The 24,417-nt window shown below is 49.5% G+C and overlaps 2 protein-coding genes across 3 annotated transcripts; one reads left to right on the forward strand and one right to left on the reverse strand.

Annotated features, from left to right (window-relative positions):
• Positions 1–10,040: 10,040 nt before the first annotated feature.
• Positions 10,041–19,095, forward strand: RUNDC3A (RUN domain containing 3A). Of its 2 annotated transcripts, none has more exons than XM_006832735.1 (11): positions 10,041–10,434; positions 13,909–14,024; positions 14,411–14,559; positions 14,724–14,809; positions 15,782–15,871; positions 15,970–16,050; positions 16,195–16,360; positions 16,467–16,624; positions 17,641–17,778; positions 17,877–17,983; positions 18,941–19,095. In XM_006832735.1, the coding sequence occupies exons 1-11, from the start codon at positions 10,328–10,330 to the stop codon at positions 19,081–19,083; spliced, it is 1,341 nt and encodes a 446-aa protein (XP_006832798.1). In that variant the 5' UTR covers positions 10,041–10,327; the 3' UTR covers positions 19,084–19,095. The 2 variants fall into 2 exon arrangements, with proteins under 2 accessions (XP_006832798.1, XP_006832799.1); XM_006832736.1 differs by having other exon boundaries at positions 10,328–10,434; positions 14,426–14,559; positions 18,941–19,083.
• A 1,259-nt stretch (positions 19,096–20,354) lies between these two features.
• On the reverse strand, positions 20,355–24,117 carry SLC25A39 (solute carrier family 25, member 39). The gene is made up of 11 exons (XM_006832737.1): positions 24,003–24,117; positions 23,094–23,193; positions 22,885–22,947; positions 22,362–22,471; positions 22,025–22,092; positions 21,783–21,907; positions 21,448–21,621; positions 21,090–21,199; positions 20,831–20,912; positions 20,676–20,756; positions 20,355–20,600 (listed from the first exon to the last, which is right to left on the reverse strand). Exons 2-11 carry the CDS (start codon positions 23,176–23,178, stop codon positions 20,464–20,466), a joined length of 1,035 nt encoding a protein of 344 aa, XP_006832800.1. The 5' UTR covers positions 23,179–23,193; positions 24,003–24,117; the 3' UTR covers positions 20,355–20,463.
• Between the last annotated feature and the right edge of the window lie 300 nt (positions 24,118–24,417).

The following is a 24,417-nucleotide window of genomic DNA, read 5'->3' on the forward strand; positions in this document are numbered from 1 at the left end:
GGTTGGCCCAGGATCGGGCAGTGTTCGTTCTGCTGTGCATAGGGTTGCTATGAGTCAGTACCAACTTGATGGCACCTAACAACAACAAAAACTGTCATAAGGTGCCCTGGTGTGGTGCTATGGATTAATGCACCAGATTGCAAAGCAGTTTAAACTGCAAGGTTGACAGTTCAAGCTCACCAGGTGCTCCTCGGAAACCTTATACAGGGTTGCTATGGGTCGGAATAGACTCAATGGTACTTAACAACAACAACAAATATATAAAAGAAACATTCTATGAGGGTTATGTGCCAGGGGTGGGATTATTCATAGGCTAGAGGGTAGACACATATTAACATGGGTCATGGGGCAGGCAATATACAACAAGAGGGAGGTTGACAGAAGAAAGATGAAGGTAATGGGAGACACAGGGAAGAATGCAACAGTTTACTTGAATAGAGGTAAATACTATTAACTGATGGTACATGGAGGGGATTACAATCACTGTAATGAAGCAAAGTCTATGATTTGTTGAATATAAAACTGATGATCTGCTCTGTAAACCTTCACTCAATTCACAATAAAAAGGAAAAAAAAAAAAGAATTAGAAACAAAGGCATACAGATTAGATAGACAGAAGAAAAGTGTCTTTATTTATAGATCAAATAATCATATTATAAAATTTTATAGATCTATAAAAACACTGCTAGAACTGGTAAGTAAAGTTATCGACCACAGGGTACAAGGTCACTATACAGAAATTTAACATTGAATTTCTATATATAAGTAACAGATCATTGGAAAATAAAAATGTTAATACCATTTATAATATCATCCATAGATATGAATTACCTATGAATAAATTTAAGGAAATAGATGTAGGATCTTTGCATTAAAAAATACAAACTATTTCTGAGAGAAATTTTAGGAAAGCAGAATATTTAAAGATATATCATGTTCATATGCTGAAAAACTCAACATTGTTAAGATGGCAAATCTTTTTCAAATTAATCTGTAAATTCAATGCAATTTTAATCAAAATACTCACAGACTCTTTTTTTTTTGGAGAAAAGCCTAAGTGAACGTAAAGGTTTACTAAAAATGTAAAGGACATAGAATAGTCTAAACAATTTTGTTTAAGTACAAAATTGATGGACTTACTGTATATCAAGATTACTGTACAATAAACTACAGTAATCAAGAGTCCTAGTGTGGCATTGTGGGTTAAAGACTGGTGCTAGATTGGTTTGAATCACATGGTTGGTAGTTCAAACTTACCAGCCGCTCCTTGGAAACCCTAGAGAGGGTCGCCAAGAGTCAGAACCAACTGGACAGCACTTAACAATAGCAGTCAAGGTGGGTATAAGAATAGATATAGATCAATGGAATAGAATAGAGATTCCAGAAATAGACCCACCTACATAGTGAACTAGTTTTCGTCTGAGATATAAAGAAAATTAAATGGTGAAATAATCATCTATTTTTTTCCACAATGATTCTGGCAAAAAATTTAACTCTGACCCAACAAAAATAAACTCATAATGGATCATGTATCAAAATGTAAAAGCCCAAACCATAAAAATTCTGCAGGAAAAGAGCTGTTTTGACCTTGGAGCAACAATAATTTCTTACAGAGGATAGAAACTTCATAAACTAAAAATGAAAAACATTGATTGACTGGGCTTCATAAAAAATTAAAAACCTCTGCTCACCTAAAGACACCATTAAGAAAATAAATAGGTAAGTCATCTTCTGGGAGAAAATGTTTGCAACATCTATATGTGACAAAAGACATATCTAAAATATATAAAGGACTACTGAAACTCAATAATTAAAATGTCAACTCAGTATAAAATGGGCAAAAGACTTGAACAGATACATCACAAAAGAAAATATATAAATATTAGCGTCATGAAAAAGCTCAATGTTATTTATCATCAGAGAAGTGCAAATTAAATTCACTATGAAATACCCATCACATACCCATCACAATAAAGGAGCTCTGGTAGCGTAGTGGTTACGAATCAGGCTGTGAACCGAAAGGTCAGCAGTTCGAAACTACCAACTGTTCCACGGGAGAAAGATGAGGCTTTTTGCTCCCGTAAAAATTTACAGCCTCGGAAACCCTGTAAAGGGTCGCTATGAGCCGGAACCGACTCCATGGCAAACAACAACAACCCATCACAATGGCTAAAATGCAAAAAGACTGACAATACAAATTGTTGGAAAGCATGTGGAGCAATCAAAACACTTACACTCATACAATTTTGGTGGGTTTATAAACTGGAAAACAGTTTAACATTTTCTTTAAAAGTTAATTGCATTTATTCTATTACCCAGGAATTCCACTCCTATGTATTTAGACAAGAGGAATGAAATAGCCACAAAAGGTCTTGAATGATAATGTTCGTTCATAGCAGATTTATTCATAATAGCTCCAAACTGAAAACACCTCAGATGAGCTGAGGATGAATACATGAACTCTGGTATACTTTTCATCAATATAAAGGAACAATTTCTACATGCTACAACATCCTGGTGTGATGTTGTGGGTTATTAATGCCATGGACTGCAAAGCCGGTTTGAACCGCAAAGTCGGCAGTTCAAGCTCACCAGCCAGCCACTCTTTGGAAACCCTATACGGGGTCAGTATGGGTTGGAACCAACTTGATGGCACTTAACAACAACAACAACAAACAACAGCAATGAATCTTGAAAACATTATGCTGAATTTTAAAAGCCAGATATAAAAGAGTATATATTGTATGGTTCTATCTTTATGAAATTCTAAACTGGCAAAACTAATTTACAGTATTATCTGCTGCACAAAAGCTCTTTAAAGTGTTTAAGAACAAAGATTTCAGTCTGAGGACTAAGGTGTGCCTGACCCAAGCCAGGGTATTTTCAATAACCTCACACACATGTGAAAGTTGGACAGTGAATAAGGAAGACCATAGAAGAATTGATATACATACAAAACAAAACAAAAAATATATATTCATTTAAGTGTCCAAAGGGCACATTCTGGATGCCAGCCTCCTGCTCATAGATACATAACCTTAGTCCATGAGCCTAGGGTATGAAGCTGCTTTGTCTTTTCATGTCATTGCCTCTGCTGTTGTCTTTGCTGTCACACCACCTTTCCAGGCACCACGCTCCACTCATGATCATCCTTCTTGATGCCCTGGGATCCTGCTCCTAAAATGAAATATTAGCTACTCCCCACTTGTTTTGGCTGATGATGTGGAGCTTTTCCACCGTCTCTTTCCACAGATGTAGTCAATTTGATTTCTGTGTATCCAACTGGTGAGGTCCATGTGTATAGTCATCTTTTATGTTGTTTAAAAAAGGTATTAGCAATGCAGAAGTTATTGCTGTTGTTAGGTACCATCAAGTCAGTACCGACTCATAGCAACCAAAAAGCACAGCAGAATGAAACACTGCCTGATCCCGGGCCAACCTTGGCCTTGTAAAATTCTATCATGCGATCTCCAGCATCATTTCTATCACCGAGGCCATTTTTTCTAACCACTGATCCTTCTTCCTCTTTGTTTCCAACCTTTGCATTCCAATCACCCGTAATTATCAATACATCTTGTTGCATGTTTGATCAATTTCAGACTGAAAAAGTGGATGGAATTCCTGCATTTCATTATCACTGACTTTAGTGGTTGGTACATAATTTGAATAATAGTGGTATTACCTGGTTTTCCTTATATACGTATGGATATTATTCTATCACAGACAAAATTATACTTTCAAGATAGATCTTCAAATGTTCTTTTTTTTTTTTATAATGACTGTGACTCTATTCTTCAATTTGCCATTCCTGTCTTAGTAAACCTTGTGATTGTCAGATTCAATATGGCCAATGTTAGTCCATTTCAGGTCACCAATGCCTAGATATCAATATTTATGTGTTCCATTTCACTTTTGATAAATTTCAATTTTCCCAGATACATACTTTATACATTCCAAGTTCCAATTATTAAAAGATGTTGGCTGCTATTTCTTCTCATTTTGAGTTGTGTCCCATCAGTAAATGAAGGTCCCCCAAACTTTATTCCATTCGTGGCATCATGGTCAACTTTACTTTGAGGAGGCAGCTCTTCCCCAGTCGTATTTCAAGTGCCTTCCAACCTGAGGGGTTGGATGAACTTCCAGCACATCAGACAATTTCTGGTGCTATTCATGATGTTTTCATCTCCCAGCACAATATCTGACAATGTTTTGCTTTTATTCATTGGGTTTTCAGTGGCTAAACATCTGAAAACAGTCTGCCTCTCCTTCCTAGTCTGTCTTAGTCTGGAAGCTCTGCTGAAACCTGTTGGTATTTTAAATACTGGTGACAAAGCTTCCAGCATCACAGCCACATGCAAGCCACCACACTATCACAAACTGACAGACGAATGGTGAACTAGCACATTAGAACATACATATATATTATTTTCATTGAACTTTGCTGCAGATGGCATGGCCTTGCTCCAGATCCTTTGGAACTTGCCAGAGACTCTGCAGAAAAGCCTTCTGGATCAGAGATAAATGGCATCTATTATGGTATATGGCCAAAGTGCAGGGAAACTTGCATCATGACCTGAACCTGAGAAACCTTTGCCTTGTTTTGGACCCCACTCAAAAACTTGCAGCTTTCTGAGGATAACAATATCTGGGAATATTGTTGGAGCAATATGCTGTGTCTATCCATAGTGGTCTACCAAATTCGGTGCCTCTTTCATAGTAATAGGAAGTATAAGATGACACTAGGCCTCTGGACACTTAAAAATGTCACAAAGACCCTAATCTTTTGAGACTTTGTCTTTATACCTTCTATGAGGTACATCTAGAGTACTTGCCACTTTCTGCTGACCAGGCTTGATTAGCTTGATTTTATATGGATCAGTGTGATGTTCTGTGGAATAACTGGATGACGAAATTCCCTTTGGACTATACTGTGACAGAAAGAAAGAGCATTAATACAGCCCTGGGGAAAGATTGTGAATATTTACTATTGTCTGTCCCTAGAGAAGGGAACTGCTTCTAATCCTCCTTCTGTCCCCAGATAAATAACAACATACTAAATGACAGGGACTATGTTGATCTGTTCTAGGAAAGCTATAACATCTTGTTCGCAACTTAATTAGGGCTACTACTTATGTTCAAGGAGCTCTGGTAGCGTAGTGGTTACGAATTGGGCTGCTAACTTAAGGTCAGCAGTTTAAAACTGCCAGTCGTTCCGTGGAAGAAAGATGAGGCTTTCTGCTCCCATAAAGATTTATAGCCTCAGAAACCCTGTGCAGGGTCACTATGAGTCAGAACCGACTCCACAGTACTTAACAACAGCAACAATTTATGTTCACTGTTGCTGTTGGAACTTTGTATCTTCCTTTTTGGGGGTGGGAGATCAGAACATTTTCATTTGTGCAAGGCATAGGTGCATCTTGTTAGGCAGAAGCATGAAGCTGTTATTGCCTAAATATGTACAGAGAGCTATCTCTAAGTCCTGAATGGACAAAGGGGTGAACAGTACTAGTTATTTATTTCCTCTTAGTTGTTTGCTCTAAGGTGATGGGTAGGCATGGGCCTCTTCAGACTCATTTCTCAGATTCCATGGCTTTCTGGTATATTCTGCTAATATGGGGCACTAAAGGGACGGTGGAAGACAGAAGGGAGAAGGGACTTCTTCCCATTTTTCCTATTTTTATCAGTGTCACTCTCTCAGTAGAAGTTAGTCCCAGTCTTTAAGTTCTTTATACATTCTGAGAAACAGCCTGGTAAACGTCTCTGAGCTCCTGGTTGGTAGGTTGTGGCAACCTCTTCCTTTTTGATTCCTTAGCTGTAGTTCCTGTCTACTGTTACTAATCGTAGTAGGTTGAATTATGCCCATCAGAAAAGGTATGTTCAAGTCTTCCCCCACCCATCCCTGTGAATGTAACCTTTTTGTGAAATATAAGGATATCAAGATGAAGTCAACCTGATTGAAGGTGGACTTTTGTTGTTAGGTACAGTTGAGTCAGTTCCAAGTCACAGCAACAGCAACGCTCTGCATAAAAAGATGAATCACTGCCCAGTTCTCCACCATCCTCACAATTGTTCTTATGCTTGAGGCCCCTGCTGCCGCCACTGTGCCAATCCATAAGGTGGTCTCTAAATCCAATCAATGGTGTCCTTAGAAGAAGAGGATAGGCTATACACAAACACGCAGAGAAGAAGGTGATATGAAGATGGAGCAGAGATTGGGGTTATGCTGCCATAAACCAAGGAATGCCTGGGGTCGCCAGAAGTTGAGAGGGACAAAGAAGGATCCTTCCTGGAGTCTTCAACACCTTGATTGTGCCTCCAAAACTGTGAGAGAATAAATTTATGTTGTTATAAAGTGTGGTGCTGTGGGTTAATGCGCCAGACTGCAAAGCAATTTGAACTGCTAGGTTGGCGGTTTAAGCTCACCAGCTGCTCCTTGGAAACCCTATACAGGGTTGCTATGGGTCGGAATCCAACAAATCAGCTGTATGCTGAGCAAATAATCTGAGAAACTGGATTCTATGAAGAACATGGCATCAGGATTTGAGGAAGATTCATTAATAACCTGCCATATGCAGATGATAAGACTTTGCTTGCTGGAAGTGAAGAGAACTTAAAATACTTACTGATAAAGAGCAAACATTCTGTGTATTCCTTCCATTTTCTTATGATTCTTTATCATTCTCTCTCTCTCTCTATATATATATATATTATCGTTCAATATTTTGCCCATAGAATCCTTCAGTATTTCAAGTGGAGACTTAAATTTTTTCCTCAGTTCTTTCAGCTTGAGAAATGCTGAACGTGGTTTTCACTTTTGGTGTTCTAACTCCATGTCTTTGTACATTTCATTAAAATATTTTACTTTATCTTCTCAAGTTGCCTTTTGAAATTTCTGTTCAATTCTTTTATCTCCTCATTTCTTCCATTTACTTTAGCATCTCTATGCTGGAGAACAAGTTACAGACTCTCTTCTGACATCCATTTTGGTCTTTTCCATTTTTCTTGTCTTCTCAATGACCATTTGTTCTCTTTCTGTATGATGTTCTTGATTTAACCCCAAACTCTTCTGGTCTTTAGTCATTAGTGTCTAATGCATCAAATCTGTTCTTCAGATGATCTCTAAATTTATGTGGAATATGGTCAAGGTCATATTTTAGCTTTCATGGCTTGTTTTCATTTTCTTCAGTTGCAGCCTAAACTTTCATATGAGCAATTGATGGTCTTTTTCACAGTCTGCCCCTGGTCTTGTTTTGGCTGATGATAGGGAGTTTTTCCACTGTCTCTCTTCATAGATGTAGTTATCTTGATTTCTGTGTATTCCATCTAATGAGGTCCATGTATATAGTTATCTTTTATGTTGTTTTAAAAAGGTACTTGCATTGAAGAAGTTATTGGTCTTGCAAAATTCTATCATGTGATCTCCAGCATCATTGCTATCACTAAGGTCATATTTTCCAACTACTAATCTCTGGTAGTGTAGTGGCTACGAATCAGGCTGCAAACCTTAAGGTCAGCGGTTCAAAACTACCAGCTGCTCCGCTGGAGAAAGATGAGGCTTTCTACTCCCGTAAAAATTTACAGCCTCGGAAACCCTGTACAGGGTAGCTATGGGTCGGAACCGACTCGACGGCACTTAACAACAACAACAATCCTTCTGATTAGTAGATGCAAACAACGTATTGCATTAGGCAAATCTGCTGCACAAGACCTTTTTAAAGTGTTGAAGAACAAAGATGTCATCTTGAGGACTAAGGTGTGTGCCTGACCCAAGCCATGGTATTTTCAATAACCTCATATGCATGTGAAAGCGAACAGTGAATAAGGAAGATTGTAGAAGAATTGATGCTTTTGAGTTATGGTGTTGGAGGAGAATATTGAAAGTGCCATGGGCTGTCAAAAGAACCAATAGATCCGTTTTGGAAGAAGTACAGCCAGGGTGCTCCTTGGAGGCCAAGATGGCCAAACTTCGTCTCTCATACTTTGGACATACAGTCAAGAGGGACCAGTCGCTGGAGAAGAATATCATGTTTGGTAAAGTGGAGGGTCAGAATAGCCAATCCCAGTCCATTTCAGTTCACTGTTGTTGTCAAGTGCCATTAAGTGGGTTCCGACTCATAGCGTCCCCATATAGGATTTCTGAGGAGTGTCTTGTGAATTTGAACCACTGATCTTGAGGTCCACTAATGCCTAGGTTAGCAATGTTTATGTGTTCCAATTCATTTTTGACAACTTCCAATTTTCCTATATTCATATTTCTGGTGTGGCTCTGGGGGTTAATGTGTTGGATTGCAAAGTAGGTTTGATTTTCAAGGTCAGTGGTTCAAGCTCACCACTCCTCAGAATTCCCATACAAGGCCGCAATGAGTCGGAACCAACTCGCTGGCACTTAACAACAAAAATACTTCATACATTCCATGTTTCTATTATTAATAGATGTTTGCAGCTGTTTCTCCTCTTTTGAGTTGTGTACATCAGCAAATGAAGGTCCTGAAAGCTTCACTGCATTTGCATCATCATGGTCAACTCTACTTTGAGAAGGCAGCTTTTCCCCAGTTGTATTTTGAGTGCCTTCCAACCTGAGGGGCTCATTGTCTATATCTGACAATATTCTGGTACTATTTATAATGTTTCAATGTTCAGTATGCTGGTGCTATCTGACAGTGTCCTACTGCTATTCATAAGGTTTTCAGTGGCTAAAAATTCAGAAGTAGTCCACCTTTCCTTTTTCTTAGTCTTTGGTCTGGAAATTCAGTTGAAATCTATCCACCTTGGGTGACCCTGCTGGTATTTAAAATATTGGTGGCATAGTTTCCAACATCACTAGCCACCATAGTACAAACTGACATGAAAGTGGTGGACTAACAGAGTAGAAGTGTGAAATGGATGGGTGGGTGGAGGCCAAATGGACAGATGAGATGAAGCCCCTTTATTCAACAGGAAATGTTTTCTGTGGGAGCTGGGGATTTTAGTAGATGAGAACCCTAGAACAGGCTGAGTAGAGCAATGTGACACCTGGAAGCAGGATTGAGGGGGAGCAATAGGGAGGTTCTGGTGTGGCACAGTGGGCTAATGCATCAGACTGCAAAGTCGTTTGAACTGTAAGGTTAGTGGTTCAAGCTCACCAGCTGCTCCTTGGAAACCCTATACAGGGTCCCTATGGGTTGGAATCGACTTGATGGCAGTTAACAACAATAGGGAGGAAACTAGCAATATGTGTTTACCTCAGTTTCCCTACCTCCCTGTGCAATCAGTTATGTGGGGCCCTTGTGGCCTTGCATGGGATCAATGACTCCATTCATCGTGGGTTGATGGCATCATGCAGCAATGCTGGAAACCAAGGAGTTAACCTTTAGCCCAGCTGGTTTGGAGTGGTGTGAGAGGGTAGGGGAGAGGGGGAGCAAGTGTCTTGGCTGTCACTACCTCCAGCTGCATTGGCATCACTGTGGGCAACAGCTCCACTGCTGGGAATCTCCACGGAGCCTGGAGGCCTTAGCTGCTTGTCCAGAGCGACTCCCGGTGTTGGGCTCCTACTACTGATGCTCCATTCCCATCCCCCTCGCCAGCAGAAATGGACTCCTTAGGGCTCTTGCCGACATGGACACAGGCAGACAAACGCAATTCTTCTGACTGCGTCTTAGCTGTCTAGGTCAGCAGAGATGAGCCACCTGCTCTCTCCGGATGCAGCTCAAGGCCTGGCAAGAATACCAAAGCAGAATGGGTTGGGGCAGCACTGTGATGGGGTTGGGAGGTGAGGACCGCCATTCTTTAGGCAACAGGGAGAGAAATCAGAAAGACAACCACCCATCACAGGTTAGACAAAAAGGAAGGAGAGGCGCGGAGCTCTGAGACGCGACACGAAGAGTCCCGGGTCCTGAGAGTGGGGATGAGAGACAGGCCAGATGCCCCCATTAATTCCTGCTTGTCTCAGGGGTCCACTCTGTCAGCCACGAAGTCCCGGGCCTTCCCCTCCCCCAAACCCTGCATCCTCTACGGATTGGTCCCCGGCCTGCTGGGGGGCGGAGTTCTCGAGCTCTGACGTCACGGGCCAAGGGGGGGGGGCTCTCAAGCGACGGGGGGAGGGGGTGACGAGCCCCGGCTCAGCACCTCGGAGAGCTCCCTCCCCGGCCTTGTTTTGCTCTGGAGTCACCGCCGGGGGAGGGAGCGAGGGGGCCGGGCCGCTAAGCGCGAAGGCAGGGGGATGGCCGCGGAGGGGTCTAGGGGCCCCGGCGGGCAGAAGGCCCAGCCGTAAGCCGGTAGAGAGGCCGGACGCCGGGTGGGGTGCGGTGGGGGGGGCGGCAGGCGGTGGTAGCAGTGGCCGCACATCTGGATGGAAGCGAGCTTTGTCCAGACCACCATGGCTCTGGGGCTGTCCTCCAAGAAAGCATCTTCCCGCAACGTGGCCGTGGAGCGCAGAAATCTGATCACCGTGTGCAGGTGGGCGCCTATGACGGGAGGGCGGGATGGTCAGGGAGTGTGGTTGGGGCGTCGAGGGTGCCTCATTTGGGGAGAACTTGGAGGGAAGCAAAGGGTTAAAAGTGCGGGTCCTTGGCCTCTCCCAGGCCCAGAACGGGAAAGCATTGAAGGTCTGTCCCTACCCTTCTAGGCCCAGACAGGCCCCTGCACAACCTGGAACCTAGGGGGTGGGGTGGGCTTAATCGGCACTGCAGCTTCCTGTGAGAACCAGGAAGTGACATTGTGTGTGAGGGGGAGGGTGGACCAACAGTTGATGGAGGGATGACTGTTTTCCTGGCGTTCCCCCACCCCAAGTATGTCAACTGAGCCTCTCTGGGGTGGGGCTTTGCCTGGGAGACTTGCCTCCACCCAAATCTTGGAGCAGGGACTATGACCTCCTCCATCTCTGGGTGGCTGCAGCCTGTGGCAGGATAGCCTGGGCAAGTAGGCAAAGCACTGAGTGGGCCCAGACAGTGGTGAGGAGTGCTGCTCCTTACCATGGGAAGAAAACTAACCAGCTGGCCCTGGAAGCCTGAGCTCTTTGGAGCGGAGGATGAGGGCAGGGCCCTTGGTCCCTGAGGGTGGGGCAGGGCTGTAGCAGTGTTGGGAAGACTCACCAGTTCTCTTGGGACCCAGGAAAGGATCTTTCCCACTTCAGCCCTGCAATCACTTACCCTCCTTATTCTGCCCTGGAGCTAAGAAGTGACCTACAGTCCCTCAGCAGTCTAGCCACACTTCTTCATCTGGGGTCTCCATGCAAGTGCATTCTCTCTGCCTTCTACCTCTCCTGCCCATAGGTATTGGAGAGTAGGTCTTCTCAGGCCAGGGGAGCTCTAGGGGCAAAGCTCAGCAAGCTTCTCTTGCCAGCCCCACCTGTCTTGCACACAGGCCTTGGCCCTGCCTCTTCCCCCAGGAATCAGTGTCCACTGGATGTCCTATTTCCTCCTATTGTTCCTTCCAGATTCCTGGGCACACACCCAACCATACAGTGTCTGTCTTATACCACTACGACCCTACAGTGATGTGCACATCAGTCCTTCCACAAAAATGCTTTGAATGTTATGGAAGGAAAAAGTGCAGCTATGACCGGGCTCAGAGTACAGGCTGCTGTCCCCACCCTTACTCCCAATGCGACAGTCGGCCTTTGGGGCCAAATGGTCCTACGTTCAAGCTTTTACTTCACCATTTATTAGCTGTGCAATCTTGGGGAAATCTCCTGACCACTCTGGGCCACGGGCGCCTTATCATGCCCATGTTTGTAAGACATCTCAGAGAAATGTCTTGGCTCTGACAAGATACATGTAGGGACCCAGCACAGTGCCTGGCACAAAGAAATAGCCACAACTTAACAACACTCCTTCCATCCCTCTCCATCTCCCAGGCTCCTCTTCTTTATCTTGACTGCCAGGATAGCTGAAGCTCTTGAGTGTTGTGGGGAACGGGAGAACCCCTCACCCCAGCATAGACTGGAAATGCAGGAGGTGGGCTCAGAGCTGGGATAAGGGGTAGGGTATTTGGGGACCAGGGCAGGGAGGGCCAAGACTCAGAAACCCACAAGTCCTTGCCTCTTCATCACTGTCACATGGTTTGCCTCCAGTTCCCAGAACAGCTTCCTTTAGCAAGCCAAGGGTTCCCCTGGGTCCTGGCCTTTCTGTCTCCATGGTAATCTATAGCAGCCATTGCACCTCCTGAGAACACCCCATGGGGCTCCTGAGGATTGTGACCAGCTTTGCAGCACCCTTGAAGACAGATGACAGGATGACAGATAGCTGCCACACTGCACCTAGTCCAGGCCCCTACAGAGGCCTGACACAGATGACCAGAGGAAATCATCAAGCGAGGGTTATCATGAAGCCTAGACTCCCTCCCTAAACACTGTCTCTCTCAGTAAGACTAGCCTCTCACTGCTGGCCCAGCTTCTCACCACCTTTTGCCCAGTGGCCTGTACATACTTCCCTTCTCCTAGTCTTGCCTAACACAGGGACCAATACTGAATGAAGTAGGTATAGTTATCTCTGTTTGCCCACAGGAAAATGAGCTCAGAGAGGTTGAGTGACTTGCCCAAGGCCACACAGTGTTACAAGAAAACAAAATTTGAATCCATTGGTCTGCCTCCTTCTACTGTAACTCTAATCATGACCTACCTGACTTTTATCTCAAACCAGCACAACTCTGAGCCCAAAGAAAGGGAGGGGAGTCCCATGAGTTCAGCTGTGCCATGGGTCTGTGAGTCTCAGAGGTTGGTATTCCAGGGATGGAGCCTTGCAGGGTGGAAGAGAGAAGACAGAGGAGTTGGGTTGCTCAGGGCCCTGAGTGTGACAGCTACCGAGGCTGGGATGTAGCAGAAAGAGCAAGGGACTTGGTATCAGACATACTTGCTTGATTCCTTACTAGTGACGCTGAACAAATCAATCTCTTGGAACCTCAGTTTTCTTATCTGTAAAATGGGGATGATGATGATGATAAGAGGACCTATCCCAGGGCTGCTGTGGGGACTGGATGAGGCAACACATGCAAAGTATGGTGGCACAGTATAACCGTAGGATGAAAAATGGACAGTTTCAAGCAGCCCCTGGTGGTCCTCTCCCCTGCTCTGTCATCCACATCAGGGCAGCCATGAGATTTTGGGAGCTGTATCCTTGTCCCCGCCCAACCCTAAAGCAGGGGAGGGATTGCAGAGGAAGCCTGAGACTTTGAGTAACTCCTTCCTTGCTGGGAAGCCAGGTGCCTGGGCCTTAAACTCTCCTACAAGGAAATACTGCCAATGCTCCCTCTTGCCTAAAGTGTGTATCAGACCCATACCCTGCACTGTCTCCCCCTCCACCCCAGCTCTGCATAGCTTAGATCTGGGCAGCTGGTGTGTGGGCAGCCAAGATGGAAAGAAAAGGGGGAAGGGGGATATCCATTGCTGAGAGTCCGCCTGGCCACCGATGTGTGCCCACGATCCATGGGCACAGTGCCAATCACATGCCATGGCACAGGTGACTCTCTGCTCCCTAGAAGGGACAGCAGGTTGTCCCACGAATAAAGAATAGTGGAAGCCACCTTAGGTCAGAGTACAAAATGGCCTACCTGCTCCTGTATGACACATATAGAGAATGATAATGAAGGGGCATCAAGGAGGAAAGGGCTCCTTGGAGATGGGGCTATGGGATAACCCCTTAGCTTTGATGTCTCATCTTTCTACTTAATGTTTCAATACCTCCCATACTTCATTTCCAAAGATTCCTCTTTCTAGGTTTCACCTCTCCTGTCACCCACTTCATCGGTCAGTCTTCTCCCTGTTATCCTCCCTACCTGCCACTCTGTCACATCATGTCATGGCACTCATAGGGTGACTGTATTCTCACCTGTCACCCATCTTTTTCCCTCTGCCTTCCCACCACATCCATGCCTTCTCCTCTGCCTCCCCCACCCTGTCTTCTCACCTGACACTAACCATCTCCCTCCCCAAAGGTTCTCTGTGAAAACGCTCCTGGAGAAGTACACAGCCGAGCCCATCGATGACTCATCTGAAGAGTTTGTGAATTTTGCAGCCATCTTAGAGCAGATTCTCAGCCACCGTTTCAAAGGTGGGCCCAAGCTCTGGCCCCCCAACTCCTAGCCCTTAATATTCAGTCACATCACTTTATAAGCTCATGGCTTTCTGATCCCCATCACTGACCCTGTGCCTGATTCTGGGCCCTGCACAGAAGCTCATGAATAGAGCTGACAGGAGGGGAGGGGCCTTTCTGGGCACACACAGTGGATGCCCACCAGTCCCTTCAATGGGCATGAGCTTTTAGATGTCTGTGCCCTCTGTTTGCATGCATGCATGCATGTGCACACGTTTGGGCTGGTTGTGTATGGCTACCTATACTTATGCTGGCTACCTATACTTATGCATGTGTGTGCTCCCTTACATGGCCGCTCTCCAACCTCCCTGGCCTTTCTGAGCCCCCTCCCTGCCCTGGCTCAGCCTGTGCCCCAGCAGGTCCGGTGAGCTGGTTCAGCTCAGACGGGCAGCGGGGCTTCTGGGACTACATCCGGCTGGCCTGCAGCAAAGTTCCCAACAACTGCGTGAGCAGCATCGAGAACATGGAGAACATCAGCACAGCCCGAGCCAAGGTAAGGGGGCGGGGCGGGGCGGGGCGGGGCCAGGGCAAGGCTCTCAAGCACTGGAGCAGGACGCCCGCCTACCTCTTAATATTCAGCTTTGCTCACAGGCATTGCTAAGAGAAAGCCACAAAGATCCCTCTGGGACTGCAAATGAAGATAAGCTTGCTTTGCAGGGCCGGGCCTGGATCAGGGTGGCACTAATGGAAAAGCGCATGTCAGAATACATCACCACGGCGCTGCGGGACACCAGGACCACCAGGTCAGACCCTGCTGGTCAGTCTGGCCACGGGTCCCAGTATGCATGTTCATTGTCTAAAAACACTTCACAGAGGCGAACTTCAGCTATCTGGACTACAAGTCCCAGCATGCATTACTCATTCCTCTCTCCCAGATTGTTCCTAATGGCTGCCCTGCTCTCCTGGAACTCACTCATATCACCACAACCATTATCTCCAAGTCAAATTCTAGGCCCTGTTTATCTCCCACCACTCACATTTTGCACAGCTGTATCCTTGGAAAGGCTTCTGGACAAGCCTCAACCATGTATCTTTCTCCTTGTTGGTCTTGTTCCATGACCTTCGACACAAATCCTTACCTGCTCCCTAGATAATTACAGCAATTAGGTACTTGCTACGGTGACTGCAGACTCCCAGCCTGTAGGTTCAACCCCTAGACTGTGGGTCTTCAGGGAGATTAAGATCAGATTCCTGTGTTTGAAGCTATTGGATGTTTGAAGCTGGGGCATGTACCCCACTACACAATCTCCTTCACCCCTAGGGTGGCCACACCCAACCTAACATTTTACTGCATCTATCTCATTTGTCCTGACATTTCAGAGTTCAGGTCAACATATTTTTGAACTCCTAGTATATATTAAGAGTTCTGGTGTGGCACTGTAGGATAAGTGCTAGACCAGCAAACTCGGTTTGAACCACATATGGGCAATTCAAACTCACCAGCTGCTTCCCTGAAACCCTATACAGAGTCATTATGAATTGAACCTACTCAAAAATAGCAATATATGCTAAGTCTTGATAATTTAGTTCCCTGGGTGATTCAGTACTTGGTGGGAAAGGACAGTTTGGAGGCTGGAAGAGGGCTTATTCTCAGGAAGCATCTTTTCTGTTAGGTGGGAGATCCAGGAAAGGCTGGGAGGAAGCCAGCAAAAGTCTTGAGGGTGGGATAGAGAGGAGGTGGGTAGTGGGCCATCAGTCCCTCCCTTGTGCCGCAGACGGTTTTATGACTACGGTGCCATCATGCTGCGCGAGGAAGCCACAGTCCTTACCGGGATGCTGATAGGCCTGAGCGCCATAGACTTCAGGTGGGGGCTGCGTAGTGGTATGGGGATGTTTCCCCCACAAACTTCCACACCGATATCCTCTCCTGCCTGGCCCCAACCCTTTGGGTCCTCTGCCTCAGCTTCTGCCTAAAGGGTGAAGTGCTGGATGGGAAGACCCCCGTGGTCATCGACTACACACCCTACCTGAAGTTCACCCAGAGGTGAGCAGTTGGGGTTACGGTGGGCTCAGGTGACCTAAGGCTCTGATGGGTGGTGATGAAGGTGGGGAGGGCCATCATCTTATCTTGGTTTGAGATGCGAGGCAAAGCAGGTGCTGGCTCGCACCCACTGCTTCCCCTTCAAAGCTACGACTACCTGACGGACGAGGAGGAGCGGCACAGCGCGGAGAGCAGTACCAGTGAAGACAACTCGCCAGAGCATCCGTACCTGCCGCTCGTCACCGACGAGGACAGCTGGTACAGCAAATGGCACAAGATGGAACAAAAGTTTCGAATCGTTTACGCACAAAAGGTGCGCGCCTAGTGGGGGGTAGGGGTGTGGCAGTGCCGGGACTGAGCTCAGCCAGAGGGAATCCGGTGCTCCCATCCCCATCCCGGGCTGAGCCAGTGCCCTGCAGGGTTACTTGGAGGAGCTGGTGCGCCTGCGCGAGTCACAACTGAAGGACCTGGAGGCGGAGAACCGGCGGCTGCAGCTGCAGCTGGAGGAGGCGGCAGCGCAGAACCAGCGTGAGAAGCGGGAGCTGGAGGGCGTAATCCTGGAGCTTCAAGAGCAGCTGTGAGCGTGCTGCCCTGCCCTTGCCCTTAGTCACCGGGAGCATGTGCCCCCAGCAAACCCCATTATCGAAGGATCCCCAAGGGATGTCACCCCATGGCTCTAACTTCACCTTTCTTGACACCAGCATCCAACCGCCAGCATTAATCCACTGATCTAGAATTTTCACCCCAATAACTCCGATGACTTCACATCTCGACTCCTCAATATAAGTTACACCCCAGTTTCACCCTCCGTAACTGTAAGAATCAACTAGAATGACCATCCAACATTACTCCTCAACCCCGACGTTACTCACAAGGACCTCTAATCTTACTCAGCCACCATGGGCCCAACACCCCTGGGATTCTGCATTCTTACTCCTACAAATAAAGCATTTCCACCAAACCTCATCACCCCATGATCACCCAACATGACACCCTAAGGATTCTCACAAGGTTCAGGGATTCTCAGACTACTTTCCACGGATCCCATCACCCTAACTGACTCCCACACCACCCCATTATGCCCTCTGTTGTGGTTACGTGTGCCGTGGAGTGGGTTCCGACTCATAGCGACCCTGTACAGGGTTTCTGAGGCTGTAAATCTTTACAGGAGCAGAAAGCCTCATCTTGCTCCTGCGGAACAGCTGGTAGTTTCGAACTGCTGACCCTGAGGTTAGCAGCCTGATTCGTAACCACTCCGCTACCAGAGCTCCTTAGTATGCCCTCTAGCCCCCAGTATTACATTATGGAGTTCTGGTGTGATGCTGTAGGATTAACACTTCACAGCTAACCATGAGGTTGGTGGTTCAAACCCACCAGTAGTTCCTCAGAAATCCTATACGGGGTCAGCATGAGTTGGGACCAACTGGACAGCACTAACAAGCCCCACCACCCCTCTGACTGCCATTACCACCTCCATTAACACCCAGGATTTTCCCACTGACTCAACGTTGTAGTCTCATTTGTTTCCCAGATTTCATCCCACCTCTACTGAGTCTCCTTTTCTCACTTCTGCTCCCTCTCCCCCCACCCCAGGACGGGTCTGATCCCCAGTGACCACGCCCCCCTGACCCAAAGCTCTAAGGAGCTTACCACACCCTTGGTCAACCAATGGCCATCACTGGGAACACTCAATGGGGCTGAGGGTGCCAATAACCCTAAGCTCTATAGAAGGTAAGTCCCAGTCAGGTTCAGCTTGGGTACTTCTGGAGAAGGGGCATACTGGGGCTGGAGGTCACTGCCTGCAAAGTCAGCTCTGCTTTCGGCTACAGGCACAGCTTCATGAGCACGGAGCCACTGTCAGCTGAGGCCAGTCTGAGCTCAGACTCCCAGCGCCTGGGAGATGGCAAGCGAGATGAGGAGCCCTGGGGTCCCATCGGTGAGCGCCCCTCCCCACCAGTCAGCTCTTCTTCAGGGGCTACTGAGATCAGTGCAGTTCCCTCCTTTTCACCTCCCTTCCTGAAAACTTAGTTTTGCTTGGGGTGTCAGGGCAACCTGGATGTAATAAATCCTGGCTGCATTAGCTTGGCCAAATACTTCTGAGCCCCATCTCATCTGTAAAATGGGGTTGCTGATTAAAGTACCTACCAGTGGCTGGCACATGGTGAGGACTCAGTAGGTCTTTGCTTCTTATCAGGGGTTCACCAATTCAGCCTAAGTTGTTCTTTTCTCCAGAACATTTCAGCTGCTCTCCTGACCATTGTATCCCTTTTCTTTGGCTGCCAGGAAGCTGAGAGCCAAATTAGCGGCTCCCTTCGAGCGAATGTTCAGGACTTCAACGCATGCATTTTGTGTTGACCTCACCCTTGGCTTCATCTTGGTTTTCCTCACCCTAGTTCTTCCTGTGCCTGGATTTCCTGGTTTTTTGTTTTTTTCCTTAAACCACACTTGGATGACCCTAGGGTTTTTTTTTGAGTCAAGGCAGGTTGTGGATGTGAAGCGAACCCGTCCCTCTCACTGCTGTTTGTGATTGTCTGTCTCCCCAACCAGACTGTGAGCTCCATGAGGGCAGGAACCCGTCTCGTCCATTTTCTGTATCTCCAATGTTGGAACACAGCCAAGTGCTTACTGTGTGCTTAATAAATGGAGAGGCTGAGCCTCTGGGGGAGACAGAGACCTAAGTTGGCGATTCCTAGTGTCCCGGGTATCCAACACTGGGCACAGCGCTGGCTGGCTAACTGAAAAGGACAAATGCTGCCAAAGAGATCAGTAAAGTCCCCTGGGGGGATGACCTTACAGCTGTGCCTTCATTACTTCCTCCCATACACATCCCCCTCCCCTGCCAATCACACACATGCAGCTCAGTCAGCTGGCCTCACCCAACCTCTCTCCCCAGGGAAGGACCCCACGCCCTCCATGCTGGGCCTCTGCGGCTCCCTGGCCTCCATCCCCAGCTGCAAGTCCCTGGCGAGCTTCAAATCCAACGAGTGCCTGGTGAGCGACAGTCCCGAGGGCAGCCCGGCCCTGAGCCCCAGCTGAGGAGCAGCTTGGACATCTGCCACCTTTCCTCAGTCACCCCCATCCAGAGATCTCTGGGGAAAGATGGGCCCCTTGCTTCAAGTTTATGTTTGCTTCAAGCTGGAGGCAGCAGGGACATGAAGGGAGCTGGTTGGGCCGGAAGCCTAGGATGCAAAGGCCCTAAGAAGCACCTTGGGGACTCTTGCTCCTTCTGGTGGCCCTGGTGCCCAACTGGCTCTCTGCTGGATGCTTTCCTTTGCTCATTCTGCCCCCATCTATAGCTGGTGACCCAGCCTCGGCACCCCACCTCCCACACATCTCAGTCCATGTACCCCCTGGCGCAACTCCTTCCTCAGTCTCCTCAACAGGGGCTCTGCTGATGGGGCCAGGCAAATAAAAACCAGAGACCAAGGGCAGTCTGGAGTCCTGGTGTGGCGCTGTGGGTTAATGCACTAGACTGCAAAGTCGGTTAGATCCACAAAGTCAGTGGTTCAAGCTTAGCAGCCACTCCTCAGAAACCCTATACAAGCTGTTATGGGTCAGAACCAACTTGACAGCACTTAACAAAGGCAGTCTGGTCTATGGGGGCTGGGACAGGGCCTTCCTGAGGTCACTAAAGGGCCAGTGAAGTCAGGTGACATCCCTTTCAGAAGCAGTCTAGATGCCCAGGGGCTGTGCACAGAGCTAGGCGGAGACATGAAGTGCCCCCTGACACCTTGCTGGAGTCAGGAGAGCAGTGGCAGGCAGATCCTCGCCCGGACTTGTTTATTCCATCACCCTGAGCAAGTCAGCTTCGGTGGCACGTTAGAGCCTCCCCCTTCCTAGGTTGTCACTTAAATGTGCCCAGTAGGAGTGGTCTCACCACCTTCCAACCTGGCTCCAATAAGGTGGACTCTCCCTGAGGGGTTTTCCCTCCCAGTTCCCCACCCTGGTCCTGGGTCCAGCCCTTGGGTTCTAAGGTATGTTTGTGTGTGTGTGTGTGTGTGTGTGTGTGTGATCCTCTAATGGGCATGGCCTTGGGCAGCCCAAACCAGCATCATTGCCCACCCCACTTCCCCACACCCTACCAGCAGTCATAGACAGTTGATAAAAGTTCATCATCTTTAGACATCAGGAATTAATGGACACAGGGGTTTTGACTCCTGGAGGCAGACCCAGTTACAGCAAACATACATGGAAACGAGGGTGTGAGCAGGCAGCAGATTTGGCCTTGAACTTGGGGGGGAGTGAGAATGCTGAGTCTTGGGTGGGAGCAGCAGGAGGAACCACATCCGAGGTCCTGAGGGCCCTGAGGTGGGAAGGGATGCAGGGCCCCGCTCCTGCTCCTCAGTGCTGAGGGAAAGGCACTTGGCTCAGTCTCCTCTGGCCCTGCACCCCCATCTCTGGAAGAGATGGGGGTCCTCAGCCCCTGGCCCCTTTCGAGGGCCCTGTAGTTAGTTGTTCCTGGTTGAGTTTCTGGAAGAAGCTTTTGCCGAACTCATAGGTGCTGATCATGATGGCACAGGAGGGGGCAGCCTTGATGATCCTCGGGAGGAAGCCTGAATCGGAGTTTGGGGGGCAGGTCAGGGGTAGAGGCCCCAGGGCCCAAACCTACCCAGGGCATGGACACATACCTGCAAAGAGTCCCTTAGTGCCCGATTCGGCCAGGATCCTCCTCAGCAGCAGCCAGGTGGAGTCGACATGTGGGGGTCTCACTGTAAGGGCAAGGCATGCCACTCAGAGTCCTTCAGGCCCCCACCTGCCCCTCCATGCCGGCCTGGCCCCTCACCTCTCATAGCCTCCATTGCTCCCAGAGCAACCTGGCGCTGAGTCTTCACCACGTCAAAAGGCAGAGTCAAGATGGCTGCCACCTGGTGAGTGGGAAGAGGATTTGGCTTCATTCTCAGGAGCCCACCCCTGAATCCAGTCTACGAAGGCAGCTCCCCACCGCTGCTCAGATGTAGCCCTGTTTCACAGACAACTCCTCCCTGAATTTCTACCAGCTCCAAGACAACCCCCAAGGCCTCACCCTACCACTGTCAACTCACCGTCCCTGAGATGCCACCAGCCACAAAGCTGATGCCCACGGAGGTCTGGTCCTTTGGTCTGGGTCCACTGAGCCAGTTCTTCATCAGCTCGTAGTTGAACCAATAGAGGGCTTGGGAGACGGGGCTCATGAGAAAGGTGGGCACTGAGCAGGCCCAAAATGCCCCTTCTCCCCTGACTATCATAACGACATAATTCCTAGAGACACTCTTCCAGGAATTAGCTCAGAAAAGATTATACCACCAGCTGAGCCCATTTCACAGATAAGAATCTGAGTCTCATCATTAACAATGGGCTACAGATTCCTTAGCATCTCCAGAGGGCTCCCTTGCAGCACCCTCTGCACCCCTGGGTGCCTACCTGAGAAGGGAACATCCCGAAGGGCAGTGGGCCCCCAGCCCAGCCACAGGGAACGCCAGCCTCCCTGAGCCACCGCGGTCTGCACAGAGATGCCCAGCTCCCGGTAGGACACATGCTGAGCCTGCAGCTTTGTCCGTACCAGTTCCAGGGGGCTGACGACAGTCACAGTGCCCACTGTGGGGGAGACAAGACACAATAGAGAGCCAGGTCCCAGAGTCTAGGGGCCTAGGGCATGTCCCCCCCACCTGGCAGAGGTTGAGTCTGGGAACCAGGACTGGGCTTACTTAGACTTGGGTGGGGACAGAGGGAGACCAGGGGACTGGGCTTATGCTCACAGCGGGCCAGCGTGCCAGCCACCATTGGTGCATAGAGGTCAGAAGTCAAGGCTCGACCACACAGGAGAGTCTTGAGTTGGTCATAGGCGGTGAAGTAGATGGCAGTGGCTGGTACAGTCATCACCCTGAGGTGTGCACAGTGTCTTTAGTCTTCCCTGAATATTCTGAGTCTCCCCAGAATCCTCCTGCCCCACCCAGCCAACTGGGAAGGGAGGGATCACAGGGGTCCAGAGGATCCTCACAGGGTGGCCGGGAGGCCGCTCCACAGGGTCCTGGTGCCCTCATGCCGCACAATCTTCACAAAGGCATCCTGGTCAGAAGGGGACAACAGGAAGGCCTGTGATGGGGGCTGGCCCTGGCTCACTGGCTAGGCCTCCACCCACAGCCCTGGGTCCCACTGCAGCCTCTCCCGGCTCCGCACATGTAGATTTCCATTTGGCTTCAGGGAGCCCCCTATCTTCTCTTGAGAAGTTTCTGTGAAGATGGACCTGGCCTCCACTACTCAATCTTTCCTAGATCAGCTGCGAGCCCTCGACCCCCAGAATGTCTGTGGGTCCATCCCAGGGCTCCACTGCTCACCATGGTGCCAGTGAAACGGGTAGGATCCTGAAACCAGGTGGTACAACGGGCACTGTTTGGGCACAGGTAAAGGGGCTCCAGGACCCCATTGCAGTACAGGAGGCACTTCCCTGTGGGTTGGAGAGAGGCGGGCACTGGGGGAGAGGAGAGGGCATTAGGATGACAGGGCGCTGGACCCAGGACAGATGTGGTGGCTCCTATCTGGGGAAAGCTAGCAAAGCCCGGCGTTCCTGGGTGGGTAGATGCTCATGTGATCCACAAAGACGGCAGACACACCTGGAGGCATATGCTAGGTCTGTGGGCGACTGGGATACTCCCTCTCCCCTGGGTCCTCCCTTCCCCAGGTCCCCCTCTAGGCTCCCCAAGGTTTGGAACACTCACATTTGGTGTAGGAGACACGCCAAAGTCTAGAAGGAGCCGTCATTTCTAAAACACAAGGCAGCCCCTAGAGTCAGGCACAGGGTGACTCCAGCTCCCTGTGTCCTGGGCTTGCCCAGGTACCACTCCCTGCCGCAGCACTCACCGCAGGCCACTGAGGGGCGGCGCTGGGACTGCAAGCGCACCTTCACCACGTCCAGGGGTGTCACTGGAAGAGGGCAGTTCAGAACGCTCCTTTCAGGACCCCATTCTGACTTCACCCCAAAACCAAGTTCCCTACTCTCCTGTTTAAGTCACTTTCAACTCTGACCCCCAGTCCCCACCTGCTCCTACCCCCACTACCCTAAGCCTTACTGAAGAGGGAGGTGACCACAGCTCCAGCCCCGGAAGCCACCATTTGCTGGAGAGGGCTAATGCCCCCAGGGTCCTGGGCAGCCATCTTGTGGTTCCGATCCTGGAAAGCAAACCTGAGTCACATGGGGCACCAATCAGAACAGGGCTACTGGGAGGAGAACCGAGGCAGGGGCTCTTTGGGGCGCCAACCAGACCCTCCACCCTCGCTGAAGCAGGAGCTACTTCAAGTAACTCTCTCAATAAACGTTTAAAGCAACTACTGTCAATTCTGCTTTGCCAAGGGGGAAACTGAGGTTCTGAGAGGTGAGGCGACCTGCCAAGGTCACTTCAGAAGGAACTGGGCAGGAAGTGAGCATAGTAGGCGGGTAGGCCTGGAGGAACATAGACCAAACGCAATGTATCATTGCCGCAGCACTCGGCTGCTGGGCACCTAAGCCTGGGCGCAGGGCTTGGCTCCGACGCCCCAAAGACAGCAACACCTAGACCAGCTCACCCCTCACTCCAGCCCCCAGCCCCGGGCCGGGCACAGGCGAGCGCCGAGTCACCGGGTTGGAGAAGCGGCCCGGGCAACGAGTAAACAAAGCTGACGGCGGTCACAGGCCCGCCAGCCTTCTTCGGGTGCGGGATGCGGCGCCTGGCCGGACGGGAAGGGCTCTCTCTGCCCTCTCTTCCCATGACACAGGCCGAGGGCTAAGCTACGGGGCGGGAAGGCGCGACGGGGCGCAAAATAGCACCCAGTCGGCCCTCCTGGCCCCGGCCCCGCGCGCAGGGGGCGCCGGTGGGGCAGAGAGATCGATCAGATAGCCCGCACCTCCCGTCCCGGTCCCGGCTCAGAGTCCGCGGAATCTCAGAGGCCCAGCTCCGGTCTCCGCCCCCAGCCAGGCTCAGTCCCGGTCCAGTCCTGCCCACCTGGGTCTAGGCCGGTGTTCGCGCGGCGCGGCGCCCGGGACCGGGCGGGCGCATAGCGGCTCCGCGGCCGGTGCAGGGTCCGCGCGCGCTCGCCGTGCACGGAGGCCTTCACCGAGAGATGCCGAGCCGGCCCCGCCTCCGACCTCGCCACTAGGCCCCGCCTCCCGAGCTCACTGCGGGCCGACGGGTCGCATGTCCGGAGTTTCGCCGGCCCCGCCCACTCGCGTTCTCACTCTCCCTCCCACCTCTCCAATCTCGCGTCAAGTGCGCGTCTTCCTGTTTGGCCCCGCCCCCTCAGGCCAAGCACCTAGAGCAGAGCACTAAGTTACTTTGGCTTTGGTGCGTCTTAAGTTCCCTGACTTGGTTCCGACTCATAACATCTCTATACAAGGTTTCGGAGGAGTGGTTGGTGGGT

Source organism: Chrysochloris asiatica, unplaced genomic scaffold (assembly GCF_000296735.1).
Source record: "Chrysochloris asiatica unplaced genomic scaffold, ChrAsi1.0 scaffold00007, whole genome shotgun sequence".
In the NCBI taxonomy this organism is placed as follows: Eukaryota; Metazoa; Chordata; class Mammalia; order Afrosoricida; family Chrysochloridae; genus Chrysochloris; species Chrysochloris asiatica.

What these genes read in the sequence shown, in the direction of transcription:
- RUNDC3A (XM_006832735.1), top strand. Translation starts at nt 10,328, where the DNA reads ATGGAAGCGAGCTTTGTCCAGACCACCATGGCTCTGGGGCTGTCCTCC. An exon ending in CTGGAGCTTCAAGAGCAGCT is followed by an intron (nt 16,625 to 17,640) that starts GTGAGCGTGCTG and finishes CCCCCACCCCAG; the next exon opens with GACGGGTCTGATCCCCAGTG. An exon ending in AACCCTAAGCTCTATAGAAG is followed by an intron (nt 17,779 to 17,876) that starts GTAAGTCCCAGT and finishes TTTCGGCTACAG; the next exon opens with GCACAGCTTCATGAGCACGG.
- SLC25A39 (XM_006832737.1), bottom strand. Translation starts at nt 23,178, where the DNA reads ATGGCTGCCCAGGACCCTGGGGGCATTAGCCCTCTCCAGCAAATGGTG. An exon ending in CCGCCCCTCAGTGGCCTGCG is followed by an intron (nt 22,472 to 22,884) that starts GTGAGTGCTGCG and finishes TCCAACCCACAG; the next exon opens with GGAAGTGCCTCCTGTACTGC. An exon ending in CTGGTGGCATCTCAGGGACG is followed by an intron (nt 20,913 to 21,089) that starts GTGAGTTGACAG and finishes CCCACTCACCAG; the next exon opens with GTGGCAGCCATCTTGACTCT.